At 51.7% G+C, this 25,804-nt stretch overlaps 2 protein-coding genes across 2 annotated transcripts in view; both read right to left on the bottom strand.

Moving 5' to 3' along the window:
• Positions 1-9,415, bottom strand: part of PCCA (propionyl-CoA carboxylase subunit alpha) — a 431,262-nt gene extending 421,847 nt beyond the window's left edge. Inside the window, exons 1-3 of the mRNA XM_060288232.2 lie at positions 9,309-9,415; positions 2,415-2,450; positions 1,835-1,886 (exon numbers count right to left, since the gene is read on the bottom strand). The gene's annotated coding sequence lies outside the window, so the exon portion shown is untranslated. The remainder of the gene's footprint in view (positions 1-1,834; positions 1,887-2,414; positions 2,451-9,308) is intronic.
• A 4,369-nt stretch (positions 9,416-13,784) lies between these two features.
• ZIC2 (Zic family member 2) lies at positions 13,785-18,814 on the bottom strand. Its single transcript, XM_030856816.2, has 3 exons — positions 17,335-18,814; positions 15,399-15,562; positions 13,785-15,226 (listed from the first exon to the last, which is right to left on the bottom strand). Exons 1-3 carry the CDS (start codon positions 18,404-18,406, stop codon positions 14,861-14,863), a joined length of 1,602 nt encoding a protein of 533 aa, XP_030712676.1. The 5' UTR covers positions 18,407-18,814; the 3' UTR covers positions 13,785-14,860.
• Between the last annotated feature and the right edge of the window lie 6,990 nt (positions 18,815-25,804).

Raw genomic sequence — 25,804 nt, 5'->3', positions numbered from 1 at the left:
CTGAAGCCCGCGCGCCTAGAGCCCGTGCTCTGCAACAAGAGACGCCACCACAGTGAGAAGCCCGCACACCACAACGAAGAGTAGCCCCGCTCACCGCAACTAGGGAAAGCCCGTGGACAGCAACCAAGACCCAACGCAGCCAAAAATAAATAAATTAATTAATTTAAAAATATATATTAAAAAAAAAGAAGCACCATGCTCTCTTATAGAATGGGGAGTGGCACATTAAAAAAAAAAAGATCAAAATGCCCTATCTGAGTTTAGCAACAAAGGCTTGTCAACAAAGATATCAATCTGTTGACAATTGGCTAATGTTTAAGTACAAACAGCAAATGAGTAAATTACCTATGCACTGACTATTCTGTGCACAATTTATTGTTTGGCTTTCAACAGATGGTTAGCATTCTTATTAAAAATTGTTTAAACATCAAAAATGTATTCATTAAGCTCAGCAAAGATTTCGTCTGCCAATACAGTAATTTATAGTGTGTACATAGATCTGACTCTGAGTGAATTTATTGTGAAGGGCAATAGTCCCAACTATTTCTAAATATACAAGCTAAGCTGTTTCCATCACTGGGGTTCAAACATATCTGAGCAATTTTGAAAACACAGGAAAACAACCACCTGAAATCTATTTACATGAAAGACTGCGAAGCCTCCTGGGAGTAAACTTATTACCTTAAGCAAAGAGAAGATTAGGTAGCTTGATCTTGAAACAAAGTCTTGGTGCCTAGAGGAGACATTAATTGTGAACGTACCATAGTTCCTGAGATTAGGCATTATCCCTAGTTCAGACCACTGTGGGTTCAAATCTAGGTTCTAAGGAAGCAGAGGGCTATAAATAAAAATGAAAATACCTTTTTCTATTAAAACCACTGACAGAATACATTGTAGACCATTTTGGAACTCTCTTACAGAGTATATCACAGATAATCAACAATTGCAGAGCTTTGGCATCTCCATATTACCAGTACATTCATCACCAGATGTATCCAAAAGCAGCAGCTACAATGCACACAGAAGGGATGCCTGACAAGACGGACAACACCCAGCAAAACTAGCAACCAAAAGGCATGAAAAAACCCACAGAAGAAGGTAAATCTTTGGAGAATGGATTAAAAACATAAAATACTATTAAGTACTAAATCTGGCAGCTTACCAGACTTGTTACTGAAAATACCTACAATATCTCTTGAGCACCTTAGAAAAATTTGGATGGAATTTTACCAGATGCATACAGCGCAAGGAGCAGGGTTATTTTAACAATACAGTCAAGGTATGAGAGAGAGGCATGCAGCCTCAAATTGAGAATGTCGGGGGACTACTATTTGGGAAGGTAAATTTGTAACCTATTCCTCAAATCTGCAATGCAGTTGATTTTTGTTAATCACACTCCCTATGATATGATATTTTAAAATTAAGATACTTCTGACTTTATGAAAACATTTGAGTATTTTAATAACTGAAAATTCCTACTTTTTCCTATAGTTTACACATTTTTTTTTTTTTTTTTTGGTTGTGCCGCACAGCATGCATTGTCTTAGTTCCCCCACCAGGGATGGAACCCGTGCCCCCTGCAGTGGAAGCAGGGAGTCTTAACCACTGGACCACCAGGGAAGTTCCAGTTTACACTTGCTCACAGCTAGAAATAGAATGTTCACAGAAATCTTTCACAGAACGACAACCAAGATGAAAAATGTCACCCAAGGAACTAAAGTATGGGGGTGGGGGGGTAACTCTAAAGTGTAATCCAAAAAAATAAATAAATAGAGGGTAATCCAATTTCAAAACAATATATGTCATTTTACTATCAAATAGTCTTTGGACTCACCTTCCTCAGAGGTTCTCAGATCGTGTTAGGGCAACATCTTTTCCCAGCTTTTCTAGGTAAGACAATGAATACAAAAACTTAAATGATTTACTAGCCCAGATCGCAAGTTAAAGCCCAGACCTCATCTCTCCTACTGTCTTTTTTGCCAGAAGCAGTACTAACCCTCTTTCCAACAAAGAGGGTGGGAGATGTCATACCAATGTCACAGCAGCAGCAGAAACTTTGAATATGAGGAGGCTGAGAAGAAACGACAGAAAGGTGACTCCCAAATACTGAGTTGAGTATTAACCCTGCATTATACACACTCTGTAGACCAGCTGAACTTCTTTCGTGGGCTGGACAAAGGCATTTCTAGACAGGGCTAAGTGCAGACTCAAAGTGAGTAAGCTAAGAAAGGGAAAGGGCTCCAGGAGGTGCCCAATAATCTCAGAGCAGTTTCCTTTCTACAACTCCGCGGCCAAAAATAACCCAACAGTGAAAGGGAGCTACACCAAGTACTTCAAGTATCAGTTAAATTTCCTCCTCTTCTTTATGAATTTGTATTACTTATTAGACACTTGACACATGTTTAAACACTTACATAGCTCCTCCGTTTCAGGAAATATGGCTTGTTCAGCTGAGGGGGAAAAAGAAGCATATAATGAGGGAGTTAACAAGGGCTGCTATTTTTTTACAACATTCTTTAAAAACTGAAAAACCTCTTTAAACACCAGGAGCACCTTAAATAATTCACTCTAGGCCTGCGGCGCCCATGATGTGGAGGCTTCCCTCTCGGTTCCCTGTCCGGCCACGTGCTCCCCGGATTTCGGCCCAGACGGTGGGCCTGACGGGCGGCCCGTGCAGCCACGTGGGGCCCCGAGGCCTCCTCGCCACCGTCCACTGTGTTAGGGGCCCACGTTGGGTCGGAGCGCCCCGGGGAGGTCGGACCCCGGAAGGAGGGCCAGCGCCCTTTGACCTCGGACGCGCAGGACGCCGGGAACAGGCAGAAATGGGCCCCAAGCCCGTCGTGGCCCTTCGCAGCCTGGAGGCAGCGTCTCTGAGACTGCCGGGCGGGCCTGGTGGGCGGCTGGGGGAGTCAAACGGTGCCCGAGGTGTTCTGTCGCCGGCCCTACCCCGGGGACTTGTCCGACAGCTGTGGAGGATCCGGGAGGCCACAGCCTCGGGCCCCCAGACCCTTCTCCCTTGGCGGGCGGGAAACGGCGCCCTACGAAGAAAGGGTCCACGCGGAGGCCCTGGGGGCTCCCGTCGGCCGGCTCGGCTGACCTCTGGCCTTAGTGGCCGCTGTGGTGCGAGGGGAAGGTGAACGCGAGCTGCGTTCTCTCAAGTCCCGCGCACTCTCGTGGGGGGGGGGAGGGGGGGAGCGGGGCGGGAATTGGGTAGCGGGGACTGAGGGCCCAGCCGGGAGCAAGGAGTGCGAAACACGGCCACCGAGTGCGGCCGGGACTGCGCCGGCTGCGGGGCTGCGGGGGCGAAGGGACGCACCTGCCTCCGCCCACCTGGGCCCCGAGGCCGCCGCCGCTGCAGAGCCATCCTCGCGGAGGTCGCCGGGGGCCGGTACCCGGAACCTCGCGGCCCTCGAGTGCTCCCCTCCCTGGGGGCGACCCGAGTACCCTTGATCGAGCCCCGCTCCCCAGGGCTGAGAGAGTTCGACGCTCCCAAGGAGGGAGTCTCAATGCAGGAATTCCTCCTGCTTTGCTTCCAGAGTTGAAAGGCCGGAGGCCGTCGGTTCTGCAAAGAGGAGCAGTCGGGCGCGCAAGCAGCTGATGAAAATAATTGTCCTCGCACACAACCCTGCGGCCAGGGGCGCGCGCGCGCGCACACACACACACACACACACACACACGCACACACACATATACACAACTTGCCTCATCTAGCTGCCCAACCTTAGTATTCCGGGCATGCGGTTTTCAACAACTTGCTTGACACAATAACAAAGACATTTAAATACCAGGACGCAGACTTCACTTTTTAACGTGCTGAGAGGAGCTACTTTCAAAGCTTCCCCACCGCGAATAAACTGACAAAAAATATGGGGTGCACTTATAAATTAAACACCTTACTCTGAAAGCAACGTGCTTTAATCAGGTTTCTAAGGCAATAGCCATCTCTGTCTTTTCTTATTCACCCAAATAATGCCCCAAGAAGGAACCCCTTTACCCAAGAGAGAGCTGGGAAAAAAAAAAAAAATTATACCCACTGCTAGTAAAAATCATCTTAAATCAATAGAGCACCACTTGAACTTGAGTTTCCATTGTTTCACTGAATCATCAATGTTTTTAATTAAACAGCTACGCTTTCTGTTAAAACATTACATAAAAGGGTTAGGTTTCTACTTTTGTTGAGGCAGCTGGCGTTTGTTGGCTGTTGTGTTTGAGCAACAGACTGTTCAATAGAAGCGAGAAATAGCTCAACGCGCTCTTAATAGACCTGTTTCAACAATGTACCTTGAAAAGGAATACATTGTGTTATTGTGTTAGTTTGCTACAAACCTATTAAAAGAAAAATAGCATCCATCAGGTCTAACAAAACGCATTTGTATTATATGCACTTATCTGCTTCAAATACACTTCTTGGCACAATATCTAGAATTCAACTAGATCACCAAGAGCTGGATGGAAGAACACATACCAGTTAGGTAATGATACACGGGCTAAAAATAATAATAAAGGAAGGTCTAAACAGACGGTAATTGCCACTTTTTGTTTGTTTATCATGAGAAATGCAGGCACCCCTACTTCAATTGAAAATATCTTGCAAAAGCATGGACTCCTATGACAAAAACAATTTAAAAAATATTTCCAGCGTGGGAATATTGATTCAGATCCCATATTTGGAACGAATCTGATACACTTTCGATAGTAATTTGTTTCAGAGAAGGATTCAGGGCAGAAGCGATGCATTTTAAAAGCAGAATTAAATAGCGCAAAGAGCTGGGTTCTTTAGGGAAATGCGTGAAACAAACAAATCGAAAGCAAGGGTTTCAGCCAAGAGGTTGGGGAGCAACGCTGTCTGGCAGTAAGAAAGGAGGTGCTTCTCGAAAGTGCTCTCTTTAAAATGATTTTTAACTTATTTTATTGTGTTTTAAACACAGAACGAAACTTGAAGCAAAGAAACAGGCAGCTTTGCCACTGTGAGACAGAAACTAACTATGGTATGTTTCAGGGAGGGCTGACACTTGGACCACAAATCTTCGGAAACAGAGCCGCAAATGATGAAGCTAATTTAGCTCTGACATCCGCTTAGAGGAAAATACACCCAAAGTAGCATCTGTCAGAGGGAGACGTCTTTTGCTCCCACAAAAGGCAATCGATTTAGTTTCCAACCTCAGAGTGCCCAACATTCACTTTCAAGGGCAAAAATGTTGGGGGCACGAGAGAATAGTATACTGTCTACAATTGAACTCAATTGTCCATAAAAGAGAACTTACATAGATTACAATAGCACGCTTTGAGAGATGTCTATGTTAACAAGTAGATGAAGCAATATTCTGCCCAATGAAGTCAATTGTTTTACATTTCTGAATTAGTTAATTATCAGGTGAAGATTTAGAAAAATGTCACGCTGGAACTTTAGATGACAGTTTTGCCATATTGTGAAATAGCTATATTAGACTTTTCTAGAAGGCATTTGAATTCAAATAACTGATATGACTGCTCTCCACAGTTAAGATAATTTTTTCCTCAAGAAGGGTGTGTGTATGCATGTGCTGGGAGGTAGCTGAGATGTGTTTGATTTATACTTTACGACTTTTCACTGATAATGTCTCCTCTCTAGACCAAATCAATTTTTGAATTAATTCCCTTGAATTTAAAAAATGGAAATAAAGTCATAAACCCCAAATTGCATGTTATGAAATTAGTTTCTCATAAGATTGACAGAAGAGTTGACACATTCAAGGTGAGATTTTTTGATGTATCAAATAATCTACCAAAGATGAAAGAAGTTCACAATAAATTGGTTTGGCCATGATATGATATATTGTTACTAAGTCTTTCTAAAAAGTCTTTAATTTTTCATTTATAACTTTTAGAAATGTTTGTGTGACAGAAGTTAAGCTATCTAGGGGAAATATTCAATGATTTTAATTTGAAGAGATTGTTCAAACAAACAAAGAATCACCAAAGAGATCACTTGAAAACCCAGCAGAGGAAGAAATGTATTTTAGAGGAAGACTGTAATTTGATTCCTTGTTTTATTGTTGGTCTTGAAAATCCTTGATTTTCCACTCTTGCAAAGAATTTTCAGTAATATATGAATGCTAAATATTTTATTTCTTTATCTAAGTAAAAAAAAAATCCAAATAGTATGTACTATAATTTGCCTTCCCTTGAAGAATAGGAAGACCATATGTAGATTATTTTTTATATGCCCCCCCCAAAATCTCCCTCGAAAGAGACCTTTAGACTATTAATTTATTGTCACTCATATCTAGAAAAGTTTTAACCAGTCAAATCTTTTTAAAAAATCTTTACTGCCATTCATCCTAAGCAGCATCTAATTTGAAAGATTCTGTAAAGTATAAGTTTCAAAGGATCTTCTCTTTTCAGTTTCTCGGTCTGCCTTAGGTAGGTAAATGAATATCATTTCAGATTTCCTTTTAGTTTCTCTTGCCCTTTAGCTCAGAAGTATGGGAAGTAAGAGAGGTTAATATTTTTAAAACATTTCTGCCACACGGAATTATTTCAATGCCATTCTCTGGTGTTGTGTCTGAAAAACGGGTGGCCGAGCCCGCTGCCTGCAGCGCCAGACATTCAGCCGGATCCACCCCTGGGCACAGTCGTCAGAGGGAAAAGATTCAGCTTCCAAACTTGATTAAAAACAGCCTAACAGTCTCTGCCCCGCTAAAGAACTGTGAGGCTTGAGAAGCTGAGTAAACTGCCTAGGAGCAGAGGTGGCTGAGGTCTAGATCCCTTTCAGATGGTTATTGAGAGAAGCTCAAAAAAAAAAAAAAAAAAAGCAGTAGATAGTGGGCTGCAGAAGGACAACTTGTCCTCCCAGATCCGAAGTTGAAATCGACTTTACACAATTTAGGTGCTGACAAAGAGTGATTCTACCTTGTAATGTTTCACCTTAATTTGAAGGGAGAAAGGAAACACATGCACATACCAAAGACCTACTGAGGTGCTGGGGAAATGTTAACCTGTTTCTGAGCTTTTTTTTTTTTTTTTTTGGCTTCCTTTTGGCAAATACTTCAAAATATTCTTCTCCCCCTGAAGATATATTCTGGGAGATACAATTAAAAGAAAAATAACAAGATGGAAAACTGAAAGAGAAGTGAGGAGTGCATAGGTTGGTGAATAAAATAGATGTCTGTCAGCATCTTCTTAAGAATATGTTGTCCTCATTGTTTTTGCATGTGACATTTTTACAGTGAAAAACTAAAGACATCCAAACAGGAGTCCAAATATCAAGAGAAGTGGAAGGTTTCCTTATGTGTTTCAATAGTAAAATGAAAATTGTGTCTGTGTGTACCTACGTGTTCTCCTTCAATTTGAAATTTTATTCCAGAACGTGGTGCAATTTGTTACTTTTGTGTGTGTGTGTGTGTGGGCACAGGAGGAGGAAAATATGATACATTTGGGGATTTTTCAGTAGTGCTGTGTTTAGTTTTAATTTTCCTGTATTTTAAAATAAACACTTTGACCAAAGCATGTTTGATCTCTGCAAGAAGGAAATATACATTGTGAAGGAATGTGCAGCGGTTGGGTATGAAAATGGGGTTGTGACTCACAGCTGCAGGCAGAAAAAAAAGGCGTCATGGTGTCAGCCAGAGGTGTTCAGTCTAATAATTCAAGCTGTAAACTGTATCCCCTAAAATTACCTACATAATAAATCATTGTGTGAAGAAAAAAAAGTTTGGACTGAAAAGTGTAAGTGAAACAGAATCCTCAGGAGACTTCAATGCTGGGACCTACTGGCAATGATGTGAAATATGGGTTTATTTTGTCCAAAACTTTAAGAATCAGAACAATACTGGAAATTATTCTAGTAGAGCTGATTTTTTTTCTTTTTGCCTTGGGTTTCAACACATTTTTACATAGTCTGTTACAGAAATGGGTTGCACTTTTTCTCCTCTCCTGATCACGCAGCCGAAGCTGCTTCATGGGATTTCCAGTCAATTTATACAGCTTCAAGGGTAAACTCAATTCAAGAATGGCTTTATTTTCAGAAAAATAGTATTACTAAGTTATCAAATACATATCAAGAATGGAGGCAGAAATCTTTCTGGAAATTACCTTAGGTTCCTGTCTCAGATTTCACTGTTGCTTATAGGTAGCAAAGAAAATATCACTTTTATGTAATCTGGTCAATTCACTTGCCTAGGAATTCACTGCAAATTGAAACACTTAGGCACTGTGGTTGGGAAAGCCAGCGTCAAATTCTGGAGACTTGAGAAACGGGAAACTTTGGGATGGAATGCACCCGTTTGGAGTAAAAAGGAGCTCAGTGCCTGGAGAAAAGATGCAATTGTCAAGAGGAAGTTTAAAGGCCAAGGACAGACGAAGTCTTTAAAACAATGAGGGTGAGGAAGTCAAGAAGCAGACTCACCAAAACCACATTGAAACTATTTTATAGTCTCCCCTACATTTCCAGAATTAGTGAGCAGAGAAGCGTCGCACTGGGAACGTGAGCTGTGAGCTCTAGCGTGCACACCGGCCCTGCGACAGGGAGAAAGTCAAGCTGACACGGGTCTCTTTCGCCTGGGCATTTCAAATGAAAATATAAGGAGGAGGGCGGAGAGAGAAGGAAACAAAACGAAGCTCGAAAATACTGGCTCCGAAGTCTGCAATAAAGATTAACTGGAAAAAAGGAAGTCCATAGCAATTAAAACTCCTACCCCGGCTCATTAGTATTCATGACCTTATGTCCAGCTTTTCTGTTTATCTTTCTCCCAGGATCAATATCGAAGCAGCGTGGGCCTGGGAGGAGCCCAAGCCGAGCCCCGCGTGCGCCCGACCTTTCGCGCCCTCCCTACAGGTCAGAGCATCTTCAGAACCGCCCGGCCAACGCCCGCGCCCATGCTCATTAAAGCCACCATTCATCTGCCAGCGGGGAGAGGGAGGGGGAACAGGCCCGGGGCGGTGGAGGGGTGGGGGGAATGGGCAAACAGACCCAACTGACTCCAAAGAGTTTCGAGAAACCGCACGCGGCCGCACCAACCACCGTGGGCCCAGTGGGCCAGGAGTAAGAAAAGAAAAAGGATGAGCCGCGTCTGCAGCAAGAGTCCCAGCGCGGCTTCTGGCCAGGCCCTTGCTGGCTCGGCCTGGTTCCAGACCCCAGATTTTGTTAGGGGGAGGCAACATATAAGAGCCACCTTCATGCCCCCCCAAAGAGAACCCCATGCCCTTCCCAGCCCAACGTGGTCTGGAGCCTCCCCAGGCTTCCGCAGACGTCTGAGAAGCCACCCAGTGTCAGAGCCTTAACTACAACTGCTATCTTTGAAATTATTATTATTATTTCTAACCCCCACCTTCTCTAGGGGCGCTGCGCTCCGTTCCGTTCCGCAGGACCACCGGCTTGGCCTCAGGGACAGAAAATAAAACTGGCTTCGGAGGTTAGGCAAGGAAGAGGCTGAGGCAGGGGTTGGAGAGGTGCGGTGTGTGCGTGTCGGGGGACAGTCAGCTCCTCCTGGTTTAACTGAGAGATGCGGCGCGACCTCCACCCACCCACACCCGGGGGTCAGAAGGTGCGCGGGCAGGCCGGATGGTCTGGCCCATCACGTTCCCAGGGAAGTGGGCCTGAGGGACCCCCGACTGTGGGTAGCTCCCACCCAACTTCGTTTCACGCTGGTGGCCACCTGCCCCAAATCTGTGCGGCTCAGGGCCACCCCACCCACGAGAGCCCGTGGCTGGGGGATGCCGGAGGAGGTGAGCATGTGTGAGTGCATGTGTGTGTGACTCGGTCTGTGTGTGTGCACGCACGCGAGGGAAGAGGCGCCCCCAGCTCCCGCCTGGCGGCTGCGCTGAACCTCATCCTGAATAAGGGACAGGAGAGATGCCAGATGCGGGGCGAGGGCGGGACGCAGGGCTGCAGACGAAGCGAAGTGTCACCTCTTCAAAAGCTCGTCGGCCCCTGGGAACAAAAGGGAAACTTGGGAGGGCGAAGAGGGAGCCCCAGCACGGACCTTTCCCCGACAGGGCCCGGGGGCGGGGGTGGGGGTGGGGCGGGAGTGGGAGGACCCGAGCCCCACGTACCCCGCCCGAGATCTGGGTTGTGGCCGCGCAGGGGCGGGGCGGGGCGTGGACGCTGCGGCCCCAGTCGCCCCACAGCCTTGACCGTGAACTCGAATCCTCGGGCTGCCCTGGTTATGGTTTACAGGAGCTCTCATTGGTAACACCCCGTTCAGATTGCCAGCGCTGCCTTTTCGTTCTCAGGCGCCCAGCTGGTCGGGCCTGAGGGTTTATGCTAGATCACCCGATTCGGTCTGGAAGGATCTAGATTCTTCCCTAAAATAAAAACCTAGCAGCAATCTGTTGGAGGCCCGCGGTGGGGTTGGGGGTAGAGAAGAGGGCGACATTTCTCAGGCCCTGTTCTGAGCTGCCAGTTAAAAATAGAACCCATTCATTGCATTCTACTGGGGGTAGCAGTGGACCGAGGCGCTGCAAGTTTCTGTGGAACAAGAGCGATATCAGACTGTAATCAATCAACCCACAAGTCTTTCTTTATTGAACGCCTACTTTGGATCCCGAGGGTCGCTTTCCGTGTCCGTTTAAGTGAAAACGCATCCAGTGGTTCAGCCCAGTCTTGGTGGGATGTTATTGAGGCTTTTATTTCTTAGCTCTTGGTCGCAGGCCTAGCGCTCCCTCTGGGTTATTTCGGTGACATGATGTGGGGGAAGGTAGGACCCGAGTCCCTAGTGAGTACTCGGTGGGTCCCCTCGAGTCCCGCCATGCCACCGGTGCGCTCACCAGGGACCTACCAGAATCCCCTGCCCACCCCACTCCTGCCGACCTGGGTGGGTAACCGGTCACCTGGAAAGCCCAGGCCTTCCTAGCCAACCCCAGGTTGCAAAAGATCAGTGGGGAGCACAGGGAAACCCGAACCTCCGGTCCAGCCTATGATCTGCCCTTGATCTCAGAGTTTTGTGCGGAAAATACACCACTCGAGACTGAAAACATCCGTCTGAAAAAGAGACAAAGGGACCAGGGGGTGGGGAGGAGGAGGAAGAGAGAAGGTGCCAGCAGAAAGGAAAGGGGCTGGACAGCGTGGGACGGGGAGTGCTGGGCCTGTGACCTGTTTCCTTTCTGCGCGTCCCGACGGGCCTCTGCCCTAGCAGCCTCCCTTGCTCGCGCCCAGAGCAGAACCGAGCCTCTGCTCCCAGAGTGACCTTCTCCCCCGCCCGCCCGGGGCTTCAGGGGACATCACTGAACCGGGAGATACTGATACCGATGCCAGTTATCATTGTGGTCATTAATAATGCAGTGAGGATCACGATAATTAATAATAATAATAATGATGGGCCTCCCGAGGGGGCTCCAGCTGCCTCCAGATAAAGCGATTCTCGCGTTCAGGGAGTTACTCGGTGGTGGATAGAGCGGAGCGGAAAAGGAGCGAGCTTGCGAGTTCTGAAGTTCAAGTTGACAGCGTTGACCTGCAGGAACAGTGCCCCGGCCCGGCAGTCGGCCTCCCTGCGGGCAGCGAACCACAGCGCAGCTCTGGATCCCCTGAGGGAGGCGGAAACTGGCCTCAGTTTGGTGGTTCTGGAGGCAAGGCAGGGGCAGGTTAGATTCGGGTCCCTATAGGCGGGGGAGGGGAGACGCCTGCACCGCCCACTCCCAGGCCCAGGTACCTCGAGGCCGCGCGGGACCTTGGGCCGCCTGCCCCCCGCGCGCGCGTCTAAGTTGAGGCGTCCTGACATCTCTGATGCTCTCACATCTTCGCCATCTCCCTCTCCCCCATCCTGTCTCCGGGAACGCGTAGGGCCGAAGTGAAAGGGGGAGACCGGGCCACACCGTCAGGTCTGTGACTTGTTTGGACAAAGCGGCGGGACGCAAGGGCTGCAGAACGGAGAGAGATTTCGCTGCAAAGCTGCTCCCACCCGCCCCCTCACACCCTAGGGTGGACTTAAGAGGCCGCTCCCGGGCTGTCGTCCTCCTCACGCCAGGCCCCTTCCCAGTTTTATTTCCTGCTCACAACCAGGATCAGCGCCCCCGGACCTAAAAGGCCCCCGGCAGCTCTCCGACGTTCAGATCTGGAAAGCGATCCCGCCGACGCAAGGCTGTGACAGTGTCCTCTTCTTGCAGCCTTCCTTCTTCCCCCAAATGAGAAGAAAAGCCCCCAGGCCTTCAGTTGATACTAAAATCACCCCCCCTCCCTTTCTGATCTTCTCCTTGGGCTCGGGAGGTTGTCTCAAAGCCAATAATTTCCACCAAAAAAAAAAAAAAAAGTTTAAAACATTTAGAATAGACCATCTCATTCTTGCACAGGTTATGACAAACATTTAATCAGATTCCTGCGCCCTCTCCCCAGGGGGCGGGGGACGTTGGAAAACTGTACACGTTTTCCTCACAGCTTATAATGTGTTCAATGAAATCTCCCAAGGATCAAGTAACATATGCCACTTATTTGAATAATTTTCCTTAATATTATTAGGGGTTATAAATTTGATTTTAATAAGGGATTGATTGCTTCAGGAGCTGGCACTTAGGCATTTCGCTGGACCGTTGGGGAGGGCTGGCCCTGAGGCGACTGTCACCCTCTGGGACACACACACAGCCCCCAAGCTACAGTCTTTCCCTCCCCATTGAATGGGTAGCGTGGCCTCCGGAAGGTCAGGGTTGCCCTTCTCCCCAAGCAGCCCTCCAGCCTACCCTGCTGGTCCCTGCGGCTCAGTCCAGGACCAGAGGGGAAGGAGAGAAGCGCCGGCCGCTGCAGCCAGCCGCGCCATCAGCCTCCGCCAGGAGAGCCCTGAGCGCCGCTAGGCAGTCCTATGGGGGTGTCGCCACTGACGTCCAAACCTTTTCACCGCTGGGGGGTGACTCCGGGACTGCCAGGGCCTCTCTGAGCAACACTGGTACTCAGGAAGTTCTAGAAATGTCTTGATGGCTCAGGGCTTTAAAAACAAATACCCTCATTCCTACCCTTTGATTATTAAAATTATTTTTCCCTTCTTCCTTAGATCATCTTGTTTGAAAACTCTGTTAAACTCTTGCAGGGTAGGCGAGTGAGGCTGCAAACCTTGGAGAAAGCTGGTGGTCCGTCCTTTGCCTCACTCACTTCCACCTGGCCATTTTCATCTTTGTAGCTTATTCTATTTGATTTCACAGAATTCTTGAAGAGGTTCTCTTTTCATTTGGGGCCGATGGTTTGTTGCTTTCCTAAATCAAAATGTAGTCTATTTGTCACCTTCCTCCCTTGAACATCGTGCTTATGGGTGAGCAGCGGCTGGGCAGATAAGCAGGATTTCTTGAGCAAGCTCTCTGTTTAAAATTTCAAGAAAAAAACTTTTAGTAGAAAGGGGCCCTTAAACTATAATCATTGAGCCAAGTTCAAAAACAAAGTACTCAGCTCAGTTTTAAACATGCAATTAAAAATAACTGTACCTCAGCTTTTCAGAGGGAGGGAAAGGAAAGGGGGCAGGGAAGAGGGAAAACAAAGAATAAGGAAATGTTTAGTGCTCTTAAATCCAGTCCAAATAGCTGAAAGAAAGGCATTCCCTCAGATAATGGAGCCATTAGAAACCCTGAAGGTTCCTGCCGCCATTCCTTACAGGGGATTTCCAAAAATTTAATTCACTCTCAGCTACCACACAAAGGACAGAGAAAATAATTTTGAGACTTTCTGCCAAAGGGGTAGTTTGGCCCAGTTTCTAGCATACACCTTCCTCCCCAGAATGCGAGGTGGTGCCTCCCATTCAATCAGGCAGCTGATCCAGACCCATGTCAGCCCTCAGCTGCCTCCCCCCCATTTCCTTGAATAAGTTTGCTAGAAAAAAATAGTATGTTCATGCAGTTTCAACACATTTTATTATATTTCTGTATGCATTACTCTCAAAACATATCACAAGAAATGATCAAACCACTTAAAACCTTCAAATAAAAAATCTGAAACAGTTTATGCCCACAATTGTACATATTTATAGTTAAGAAACATTCTTTATAAATATTGTTTCCTCTGTAGCAAGTTAATACCATAATTTAATTACAAATGGATAAATATGGTAACGGGTATTTACAGAAGGAAGGGTGTTATTACGGAAAAAACTAACGGCACGACGTTTATTCCCCCCCCCACCAAAATCTTTCATACAGGAACTAACAAATTGAACTTGCAAACGCACTAAAACATCACATGTAAACCCAGCTAACAGAAAAATACATTCACAAGCGTTGGTGGTGGTGATGTGTGAGTGCTGTGGATCAGCATGTTGAAGAAACAGAAGGGAGACTTTGGCACGGCTTGTTTTTTCCAGTCTATAGTTGCATGAAGTTTACAATCAAGTTGCCTCATAAAAAGGAACACAATATTCAATACCACAATACAAAATAAACCATTTTCTTCCACATTACTTAAAAAGAAACCGGGGAAACTAAAAAGAGAAAAGAAAAAGCCCATCACTTGGGGAAGGGAAGGGAAGAAAGGCAGGAGGAACGCAATCCAGAGAATTACAAATGGACAAACTTCTATACACCAAGAAGCCATTAAAACCACGTCGGAGAAGGAAGGAGGAGTCCGCTATGTACAGTTTGTCAGAAGCCTGGGAAAGGGGCGGGAAGGAAAGCGCGCATGGGGGAAGGCATGGAGGGTTTGGTTCAATTTTTTTATGGGTTTTTTTATTTCTTATTTTATATTTTTAGCTTCAGAGACTCCGGAAGGGATCTTTTTGCTTTTCATGCCTAGATTAGATTTAGAAAAAAAAAAAAAAAACTTTAAAAAATCCTTCTGCTGGTAAAATCGTTTCCATCATCATAAAAATCAGATTCGTAATTTTAACAACACGGTCACAGGGTGCCCTGGGCGATCGCCACCGGAGGGCTGCCGCGCCAGGGTGGGGACCGGGAGAGAGAGAGAGGCCCCGGCCTCTCACACGTACCATTCATTGAAGTTGGAGGAGAGGCCGCTGTGGCCTCCGGCCGTCCCGCTGCCCCCGCCAGAGCCGCCGCCGCCGCCGCCCCCGCCCGCCCCGCCGCCTCCCCCGCCGCCGCCGCCGCCTCCACCGGAGCCTCCGCCCGCGCCGCCGCCGCCCGAGCCTCCGCCCCGATGCACCGCGGACACCGCCGCCGCCGCCGCCGCCGCCGCCGCTGCCGCCGCCGCCGCCGCCGCCGGGGAGAGGTTGGAGCTGCTCTGGGGCTCGGCGCTGGGGGACACCAGCCCCGGGGGCGTGGACGACTCGTAGCCGGAGCTGGCGGCAGGGGAGGACTCAGAGCCCTGCGGGGAGGACTCATGGACCTTCAAGACAAAAGCCGGGAGGGGAGACCAAAGGGGACTGGGTGTGAGTGCAGCTGCTGTGGGGCCGGGCCCCCGGGAGGAGCACCCCCAGAAATGCCCCCTCGAGGCCCCAGGGAACCCTCGCCTTCCCGGGCCGGCCACCTCGCCCTCCTCCCGGCCTCCCCGGTGGTACCTTCATGTGTTTCCGCAGCGAGCTGGGGTGCGTGTAGGACTTGTCGCACATCTTGCACAGATAGGGCTTATCGGAGGTGTGGACGTGCATGTGCTTCTTCCTGTCGCTGCTGTTGGCGAAGCGCCGGTCGCAGCCCTCGAACTCACACTGGAAAGGCTTCTCCCCTGTGGACACGAACATGGGCGCTTGCTGCCGACGCCCAGAGCCCCCCGGGACCCGCACCCACCCCGGAGGGGGCCAGGCCTCCGGGAGGAGGAAAGAGGGGCGATAAGGGCCTGGCTTCCTTAAACAAGGCGGATCCCTTCTGTGGCAGAACCAAGACGAAATTAACTGCCTTGCCACCTGACAGTCGTGCTCATTAATTTCGTATTTTACTTTTCTTCCAGGCTGACCCGCATTTCCTCAAATTTATGACGAATGTGGGGTAGCACCCCACTCCTGCCTGCCTTTCTATAGTGCTTCTTGGATTCGCAGCTTCTAACGAGTTGGTCTCACCCTGGAGAAGCTGTTATTATGACAAAATATTTGGGGCATTATCAGAATCACACAGGCTGCTGGGCTGCGGTCGGTTTCTCTCTGGGGCCAGTAGGCAATTACGTTTGGAGTTGTTGCGTGTTGTTTGGGGACTGTGCTGTGGATAGTGACTTAGCCAGTATTTTTCGTCCAAAATTCTGCAAATTGATAATCCTAGGCTCACTTCCAGTCTTTTCAAAGAGAAGTTGGGAAAGAGATAAATATCAGAGGTAAGGCAGCACCTGGCGATTGCAGAGAGGCACAGGCTGGGCAGTGGGTGTGGGGGGATCAGCAAAGGCTTTCAGAATCTCCCTGTTTAATTTTCTGGCGGTCCCTGCATCCTGTTGCCAGAATTCCAAATGCTTGGAGTCATTTAGAGGTGTGAGAACTCAAACATTGTTCCACTTGGAAAGGGGACCATTTAACGTTAAATTCCATTAGCACCTAAATTGTTTTTTAAAGACATCCGCTCAGACGCAGGACTCGAAAGCGAGCATTTCATGCAAATAGATTTCTCAAATTTTAAACCTTGTTAAAAGCTTGTCTCGCACCTCGGCTCCCTCCCTTCCCGGAAGAGAACAATAGGCCGCTGGCGCATCCCCACTTCGGAGTAAATATTGACGGGGGAAGTTGCTAAAACATTTGGCTTTCTTTTAGGAAATCGTCTGGCACGATTTCGGCTGGGACCTGGTCATAGATGAATAATCTATGAGGCGAGAGGCGCGTTCTTTCTCGGCTCTCTCTTCTCACGCGATTGCCCCGCGGGGCCTCGCTGCCCCGGGCTCTTGCTGACCCGGTTGTCGGTCCAAGTTTGGAATCGCAAACCCTCTGGTGCCCATTAGAGAATTTCACAAACTGCTGCGAACCCACCGTAAAGCCCCGCGACCCACCTCGAGACGGGCTTTAAAAACGAGAAACGCTTTACAGCTTCGGCTCACACCAGACTCATTTTTAATGGGAAACAGTCCGGGTAAGGACGTTTGGACCCCGAGTAAAAGAAGTGGGAAAACACACAAGCCACTCAAAGGCACACATCCGGAGCAGAAAAGCACATTCAGACAAGCTGGCAGAATCCTCTCTAGGCTCGATTCCCGGGCACCAAGTTGGAGAGCAGTTTTATTTTGTGCGTTCTATTTAGTACGGAAATTATTAACCGGGGCTGAGCAGACCAAGCAACTGCCATCACCCAAAGCATACCTTTGACGTTACCGTGATCATTTAAAACTCAATTTCCGCACATGGAAAAACCCAACCCAATAATATTCTTTCATGCTCCAACAAAAGCAAGCTGCTGGCTCTCTCGCACACACAAAAACATCTCCCATCCCAGGGCAGGGGCTGGCGGTCGGCGCGTTTCTCCCAGCCAACCAACCACGGCTTCTCTTCCCCTCTACGCCCCGTCCCTGTCCCGACCCGCGGTTACCTGTGTGGGTCCTTTTGTGGATCTTGAGGTTCTCGGAGCGCGCGAAGACCTTGCCGCAGCCCGGGAAGGGGCAGGGGAAGGGCTTCTCGCCGGTGTGTACGCGGATGTGGTTGACCAGTTTGTATTTGGCCTTGAAGGGCTTGCCCTCGCGCGGACACTCTTCCCAGAAGCAGACGTGGTTGCTCTGCTCCGGGCCGCCGACGTGCTCCACGGAGACGTGGGTCACCAGCTCGTGCATGGTGCTGAAAGTTTTGTTGCAGCTCTTCTTGGGGTTGCTCATCTGCTCCGGGTCGATCCACTTGCAGATGAGCTCCTGCTTGATGCACTGCTGCCGCATGTAGCGGAAAAAGGCACCAGGGTGGTGGTGGTGGTGATGATGGTGGGCGGCGGCCGCTGCCATGTTCATACCCATGTTCATATTCATGGGGCCGTATTGGTTGTGGAGCTGCGCCGCCGAGTAGGGGTCGGTCCGCGGGCTGGCCACCTGGCGGTACTGATCCGAGCGCCCGAACACCTCGCCGGGCAGCCCGAGGCGCATCTGCCCGTTGAGCACATTCTGCGAGCCGTGCGGCCCGTGCTGCTCCGGGAGGCCAGGAAAGAGGAGGTGGCCCTGTGCGTCCGAGTGTGCGTGGTGCAGGCCACCAGCTCCCGGCCCGAACAGCCCATGCTGCCCGCCGCCCGGCGCCGAGTCGCCGAAGCCGCGGCTGCGAAACAGGAAGTCCCGGGTGGAGTTGAAGGGCGGCCCAGAGTAGGAGCCGACATGCGCGGCATGGGGCCCGAGCGCGGCGGCGGCCGCGGCGGCCGCGGCGGAGCCGGGGTAGGCGCCGGGGCCCTGCGACGTGAACGCCGAGCTCTGGCCGGGGGACAACTCGTGCGCGCCCGGGTTGAGCTTGAAGGCGCCCATGTGCGCGGCCGCCGAGTCCACGAAGCCGTTCTGCGCCGCCGCCAGGCTCAGTTCGCGGTCCTGCATCTCCGCGGCCGCCGCCGCCGCCGCGGCGGCCGAGTGGTGATGGTGGCGCGCGAAGCTGCCCACCCCGATGGCCGGGAACTGCGGCCCCGCGTCCAGGAGCATGGCCAGTGCGTCTGCCCTCCCCGCCGACCCCGGCGAGCCCCGCGCCTCCTCGGCTCCAACTCCCGCCCCGCGCGCGGTACGTTCAGCGGCCGCCCGGCTCCGAGCGCAGGCGGCGGAGGTGGTGGCGGCTTCAGGCCCGGGAGCCGCGCTCCTGCGCCCGCCGCCTCCGCCGCCGCCTGGATCTGCCTCGGGCGGCCAGGCGCGGAGCGAAAGCGCGGAGAGGAAGAGGAGGAGGCGGCGGCGGAGGAGGCGCGGGAGGAGGAGGAGGAGGTGGTGGAGAAGAGTCCAAAGCCAGGCGGAGAACCAAAGTGTATTAAAGGAGCTGCGGCGGGGGCGGGCAGGGCAGGGGAGGCGGGCGGGAGGAGGGAGCGGGAGGAGGTGTGGGGAACTGAGCGGAGAGGGGGGTCGACGGGGGGCGAGCGCAGCGGCCCCCACCCCTGCGCGCACTCGCGCGCGCACGCACTCGCTCGCACGCCCGGCGGCCCCGGGGCCCGGCAGCGCCAAGCCGCGCCTGCAGAATGAAATCACAGCAGCCGCGGGGCCAAGGTGCCGGACCGCGGCGGCCGTGCACGGACTAAGCACGCTGGCGAGGCGAGGTCCGAGGCGACCTCCGCGCTCGGCGCCCCGGCCCGGCGCGCCCGCGGCTCCACCTGACCGCGGCGGGGGAGCTGGGGCGGCGGACGGAGGCCGGGCGCCCTCTCCGCGGCGCGCTCTGTCGGCTGCTCCCTCCCCCGCGGCCCTAGCCGCGCCGCCCTGCGCGCGGCGGTATTGTTCGGCTTCGCGGCCGCGGTATTTAGCCCTCCTCGTCCTCCGTGCTTGGCATTGGCTGCGCCTCGTGTAGTAAACTGGCAGCGGCTACGAATTCCCCCAGATGAAGGAAGCTGCCGCGCCGCTCCCTCTTTCTTTAAGTTGTGCGGGAGGAGGAGGAGGCGGGGGAGGAGGGGGAGGGGGCTGTGGGAGGGGAGAAGGCAAGCGGGGGGGGGCGGGAGGAGGGGAGGCTGGGCTGGAAAACAATAACAACAATAAAAAAGTGTTTTCTAGCTCGCTCGCTCCCTCCCTCTCGCCGGTCGGCCCGGGACACTGGATCCGGAGCGGGCGGCCGCACCCGCGAGAACCCAGCGGAGTGCGCAGCCCGAGCAAACGCGAAGAGGCCGAAGTAGGTTTCCCGCTTTCGGCTGCGGTGGACTCCGTTCGCCACCGCCTCCGCCTCTGCCTCTGTTTATTTCAGTGGGCGCCAAAGCCGCAGCCTTTTATTTTTTATTTTTTGTCCCCTCCTTTTCCTCTCCCCTCCCCCCTCGGCCCCGCGCCTCCCACCCAGGTCTCCCTCCTTCTCTCGGGCTTCAGGCCGGGCCTCGCGCTCACACCGCCCCTTTAACGGCGGCTCCCGCCCCGCCCGCCCTCCCGGCGCCGCCATTGGCCGCTGAGGCCCCGTCAATCCGGCGCCCCCGCCCCGCGACCGGTCCGCCCCTCCTCCCCAGCGCCCCTCCAGCTCCCCGCCTCCCCGACTGCTGCTGTTGGTGGCAGCCCGCCGGGTCTGCCAGCCTACCGCTCTTCGCCCGCGCTCCTGGCGCTGCGGCTCCTCGTCCGGCCGGCCGCGGCGCTCCCGGGAGCCGGGCGGCCCGCATCGCGCGGGGCTGGGCAGCGGGGTCACAGCGCCCTTGGCTGGGCCCGAAAGGGACGCCACCCTGCTCTCGCGCCCTTCTGTAGAGGCCACCGATTCCCCGGGGACCCGAACCGCTCCTGGCGGGCACCTAAAGCGGGCACCCCTGGTTGCCCGAGAACCTGGCTAGCAACCAGGCCGCGGGGCGGGAGGTTCTGCGTGCCGGGACGCTGCAGACCCGGGCCTCCCCCTTCCACCGCCCCTGGAGGGCGCCGCGGGGAGCGGCCCGGGGGCCGGTCTCCTGCCCGGTTGGCACGCTCCTTGTCCGCGCCCATCCCCCCAACACACACTTTGTCAACTTGTTCTGTGGTGTTGAAAACACAGGTGCGGGATGGAAGGCCTAGAGAAAGCCAGGCGTGCCCCTTCCTCCCACCCTCCGGACACTCACCCAGACGCCGCCCTCTCCCCGGCCGCGGCCCCCAGCCGGAGCTCAGCGCGCTCCGCTCCCCCCGCCGCTCGCGTCCTCCTGTGATTACGGCTGTAAACACTGGGCAGCGGCCCCCGCGAGGGAGGTGGTTGTTTGGAAGTGGTTTAAAGATGGTGTCACCCTCGGGGTGGATGCCCAGAAGCCCGGGCCTCTGCCACGGTAGGGTGGGAGGTGTGGGGACGCCCTAGGCGCGCAGCCAGGCAAGGCTCAGGCTGCAGTTTGGCCGAGGGTCAGGCTCAGAGCCTCCACAGAAGAAATCTCCAGACCGGTAGGGCTTAAACCTTCTAGAAGACATGTATCAAGCCTTCTCCAGGAGCGGGGACCACCCCCTCGAGGCGGTGGCGGGCCCGAGGCTGCTCCCCGTGCTGCGCGGGGACTGCCTCGCGGCCCCGGGGCTCCGGTCATCCCCCAGGCCCCCGGTTGGCCGCTGCGGACATTTCCTGTCCTGCCGCTGAAAGCTGGCGCCCCGGAGGTAACCGGAGAGGGACCGGCGGGCCCGGAGGCTGCGGAGGTGTAAATGGAAGGCCTGAGGCCAGCGCCTTCGCCTAGCTAGAGTGGGGAACTGCTTTTTTATTTATTTTTTCCTTTAAACAAATCTCTGGGAGTTGAAATAAAATTCAAGTAAGAGAAAATAATCCACACGCATTTCAAAATTTCATGTTGAAATGCAATCAACAAAAACGCGGGAAGACAACTCTAGCCGGCGATCGCTGGCTGAACTGGGCTCTCCCGCGCCGGCACAGGCAGCCTCTCCCGGCCGGAGCGGGTCTCTCTCTGAAGGTCGGACCGGCCGCAGCCCCTCGCATAAGGGGCCCTATGCCCTCCCGCTGTCCCCCTTCCCTGCCTGGAGGGGGGTGGGAGAGAAGGAAGGAGGCCGGGGCATTTTGTCTGAAAGCCAGGGAGTTTGCCTGAAAGCTGGGGATTCTCGACTTCTCTGAAGGGAGGAAATGTTCCTCTTCTCCACACACCTCTCTCTATGTCGGGGGGAGGGGGAGGCAAATGCCAAACTGCCCTCCTAAGCGGAGAGGGACCTGAGAGACAGAGACGGAGACGGACTCCAGGCAGGAAGGCTGCCCTGCTACAGTGAATCTATAAAATTGCCCGGTGCACAGCCTTTCACACTTGCTTATTTTATTCATCAATATGTACGGCGGGGGAATTGGAAAAGCTTACTCCAAAAGTGTTTCCAAAAGAAAATATTCTCTTAGAGACTGGTCGTGAGAATAGCGATCCTGCACATCTCCAAACCTCACTTCCCTTCCTTCTCCCAAGCCATCAGACTTCTTCAAGTCCTCCTGCCTCCGCACTTTCTCGCCCCCGCTGCGCGCCTCTGCCCCTCTCCTCTCCGCCCCATTCTCTCCTTTCGCTTCCATTCCTCTTTGCAGCGCCCATTTCGGGCCGGCGCCGCTGGGCGCTCGCTGGCCCTGGGTCCGGGGGCCGCGCGGCCGGGTGGTGGGGTGGAAAGCTAATTCCCGCCGGAGACCCTGCGGGCTGGGCCCTCCTGGCTATTCTTTCCGGGCTCCAGTTCTCCTCCCTCTGCACGACACGGAGGAGCTGAGCCAAGTTCAAAGTCACGTCGCCGTCCCCTCTTAGAAGCGCTTTATTTCTCTACAAACTGCAAAACCCCTTTGCCTCAAGACACAGTTTTGTTTTGTTCTGTTTTTTTTTAAAGGAAGGAAAGGGGAGAGAGAGAAAGAAAGCAAGAGAGAGAGAGAGAGAGAAAAAAAAAAACCTGCAAAGGCTTTCAGAGTCATTGCCTCAAAAGTACATTTGCGCTCCTTGGCCGAAGGAAAAAAAGCGGCGAAGCTGAGTTCCGCGCCCTGTGAGTGAATTCAGTTTTTCAACAGGTTTCTAGAACGGCCCGCCGTGTCGGGGTCAGACCCTCGGGACCCACAACTGTCCCCATCGGGCAAACATGTACCCTCTTTGTAAGTTTTCCAAAATTGTTCTTTGGAGATCTCACGGAGCCTGCGCCGGGCTAGGCCAGCGAGACTCCAGGCTTTGCTGCATGTGGATGGCCCTGTATGGCGGGCCCCTGGGTGCCAGGGCTGGCGTCCCTTTCCCGGCAAGTGGAGAGAATGACAGTGTAATAGATAATTCGGGTTGTCTTCAAAAAAACAGAAAATCCCATCAAATACTCATTCACTGAACACCTTGTTGCGGTTTGTGGGCTTCTGTAAAGGGTTGACTATGATGAGAATTTTGTGTACATATACATAAAAACAATGCAAATGCACACACAACATACTCACACACACACAGGTGTATCTCGTTGGCCAGGAGAAACCAAAAACAAACAAGCAAACAAAAGCGATCTTTGAATTGGAAAGCAGAAACACTCGGTGACCATACCACTCAAACTTTTAATTTTCGTCTTAAGGAAAGGGATGGAGATGGGGGAAGAGATGGGAGGGAAAAAAATGTGGAATCAGCTGTCTATATACACTGGACAAAAAAAAAAAAAAGAATTTCACAGGATTTCAGCACTATCCTCTGTATCACAGACTCATAAATTCAACAAGATCATCAACAGGATATTAAGTTGCAGGTCACCTTTGATTCAGCCTCTCAGCCACTCCTGGGCTGGGCGACCCCTGACCCATGAAGGACCACATGTGTGGTGGGGGACCCCCCTCCCCCGTAAAACTCACCTAGAACAAAAGATCTTTGTCCGAGGTTTAAAGAAGTGTAATGTAAAAGAAGGGGAAATCTGTAATGTAAAAGAAAGGGAAATCGTGAAAATCTCAGCCAATGTTGTAACTTTTAAATACCATTTTTAAGAAGGGGGAGATTTAGTGGAGGTGGGGAGAATCATAGGATAAGGCCCTCTCTAGTCTGCTAAAAGAACTTCTTTCTACAGTTAAAATTTACTGTTCTGTAACTGGGCCTATAAAAAGTGTCTATATAAAATAAATCCTCACCAGCAGTTTAGTGTTAGGGATGCAAATGTTTGTGTATTTGTCATTAGGGACTCAGAAAAAAATAGAAGCCAACATTTCTAGGTGACAGTGGTTGGTTGTGCTTTTGCAAAAGTAAGAGGACTAATTGTTCTTACTTTGTCTCCTTTCCTGATGGGAGAGTTTCTACTGCTGTAAAACAAAGCAAAAACAAAAACAACCCCCAAAACAGAAGGCATTAGCTTACTTCAATGTGTTTAATTATTTTGAGGGCCGTTACCCTTTGGGCTCCCAGGAAAACTACATCCAGGGAGGCTGAATACCGGTGACAGGCGAGCAGCTTTCCAATAAACTGCAGTATTATTGCAATAGACTTTGTAATACAATTTATGCTGTCATTCATAAATAACAATGCCATATGTCAACCATATTGCTTACACAAGTAAATCCGTCAACGTGTCACTATTTGATTTATCTCAACAGCTTCTTCAAATATTGAAGTATAGATATTGGAAGGGGTATAGAATGGGGAGAAACTACCCACAAAATTTGAGATTAAAAATAAAAGCACAACCTCTCCTCCTCCTTTATCCCCCATCCAAAAACATTCTAAAGGATAAAGCATGAAGGGGAGGAGAAGCACATCTTGGAGCCAACATAAAGAAATATTGGGCGTTTATACGAACTGTGAACACGTAAGGGGGTTTCTGCTTCCTGTGTGGACCTTCTAAGCATTTTAAAAAAGACAACAGTTAGACATTTCCCAAGAAATTACCAATCTTAATTGTCGAACGTGCGTCAGAGGCCATTCTCCAACAACCCCCATCCCTGAGGGTAAAAATGATTGATAACCAAATGATAATATTTAATGACAGGTCAATTTTACTCAACTTATATTTTCATAGTGGGGAAGTGAAGAGAGCCGTAATTTTTCAAGGGCTTTTAAGCACTAAGGTCAGGTGGAAATGGGATGAGTCCAATTCTTGAGTGTCCAAAACAAACGAACAAACAAACCCCAACGTTTCAATTATGGTCACATAACCCAAGCTTCTGGGGTTTTATGTTTGGCTTTGTTTTTAATCCTCATTAAGTCCATGTTCATGGGACAGGGATCAAAAACTTTATCAAGAAGCACATTTTTGGTTACTCTTAGCCTCACACATAGCCGTGGAGTCTGAGGATTCAGCTCGGGCTCAGAAGGGCGGGAAACAGAGGCAACCCTCCGAGAAGCTCTCAGACAGCTGAGAATTGAGCGGTGCTTCCCGGCACCCAAGGCCCCAGGGCTGGGTCGCAGGTCCCACGAGGTCAGGTCACCAGTGGTGAGGGCTAGATGGTGGGGATCTGGTCCCTGCCGAGTGCAAGCCGGGCAGGTGGCCGGGTACCTCATTGCCTAGTCGCCACCTGGCGAGCTTGACTTGGGAAAAAGCCCTTGAACCCAAAGTCCTGATCACTTCCGGCCATGTCAAAGTTCAACTAAAATGCAGTTTTTGTGGGCCCCTTTGCTCACCTAGCCCCGGCTTTAGAGAGGACTCCTCACTCCCTCTTTCATTGTCAGCTGATAACCCTCCTCCTCCCAGTTGAGCACCCACTGGAGCCCTCGGGCTGGGCTACAAAAGTCCTCTGAGCCCTCAAATGACTCGGGGCACCCTCTCCGCCCTTGAACCTGCCTCTGGAGCAGCCCAGATGGCACAAGGCTCTCCAAACCCGCCGGGCACCCTCTGCAAGGAGGCCGCCCTTGCGGAAACCACGCGGGACGGGCGAGCCGTAAAGCAATTGCAAAGGCAATAAAAGGCAACTCGGTGGGTCCCCCAGCTCCTTTTTGTCCACCTCACTGTCCCCAGCGTACCCCCTCCCCTCGCCTGCCGAAACAATCAAACAAAGGCTCAAAAGCCAGGAAATGTCCAATTCACTTCCCTTAGAGTTTATTAATTGCCCACACCCATCGCAAGGAAACTTGGCTATGTTCAGGGACGAACGGAGGGCACCGGGGAGCCACAGACCCCCCTTGGCGCAGCGGGAAGCCGTGAGCGCCCGCCCGGGCATCCCCAGAGACCGGGCTCTGCCGCCTCCTGGCAGCGGAGCGCGGCGTGGCCGCCGGGTTCGGGCCGGCTCGGCGTTTACTGTCCCTCTCCACCCTCTTCCCGCCTTTGTTTGGGGCCGGGAGCCGGTTGGGGTTCGGGGTGCAGCAGAGAAGGCTGGAAATCGATGTTCCCCCAGGAGCACCTGTCGACCCCACAAAGGGCGTTTCCACGGATCGTCACGTTGCTGCCCCACATAAGCACGTCCGCTGCAGAAGTGCAGACAAGGGCATGGGTTTTGAGGATCCACCCTGACGACCAGCACCACCGCGGAAATACGGGGCTAAATCCACAGAACTGGCATAACGACTTCTACAGCCCCCTGCTTAAAAAAAA

This window comes from Globicephala melas, chromosome 18 (assembly GCF_963455315.2).
Source record: "Globicephala melas chromosome 18, mGloMel1.2, whole genome shotgun sequence".
NCBI lineage: Eukaryota > Metazoa > Chordata > Mammalia > Artiodactyla > Delphinidae > Globicephala > Globicephala melas.
The sequence above is the reverse complement of the archived record's forward strand: the minus strand, read 5'-3'. Positions and strand labels throughout refer to the sequence as shown.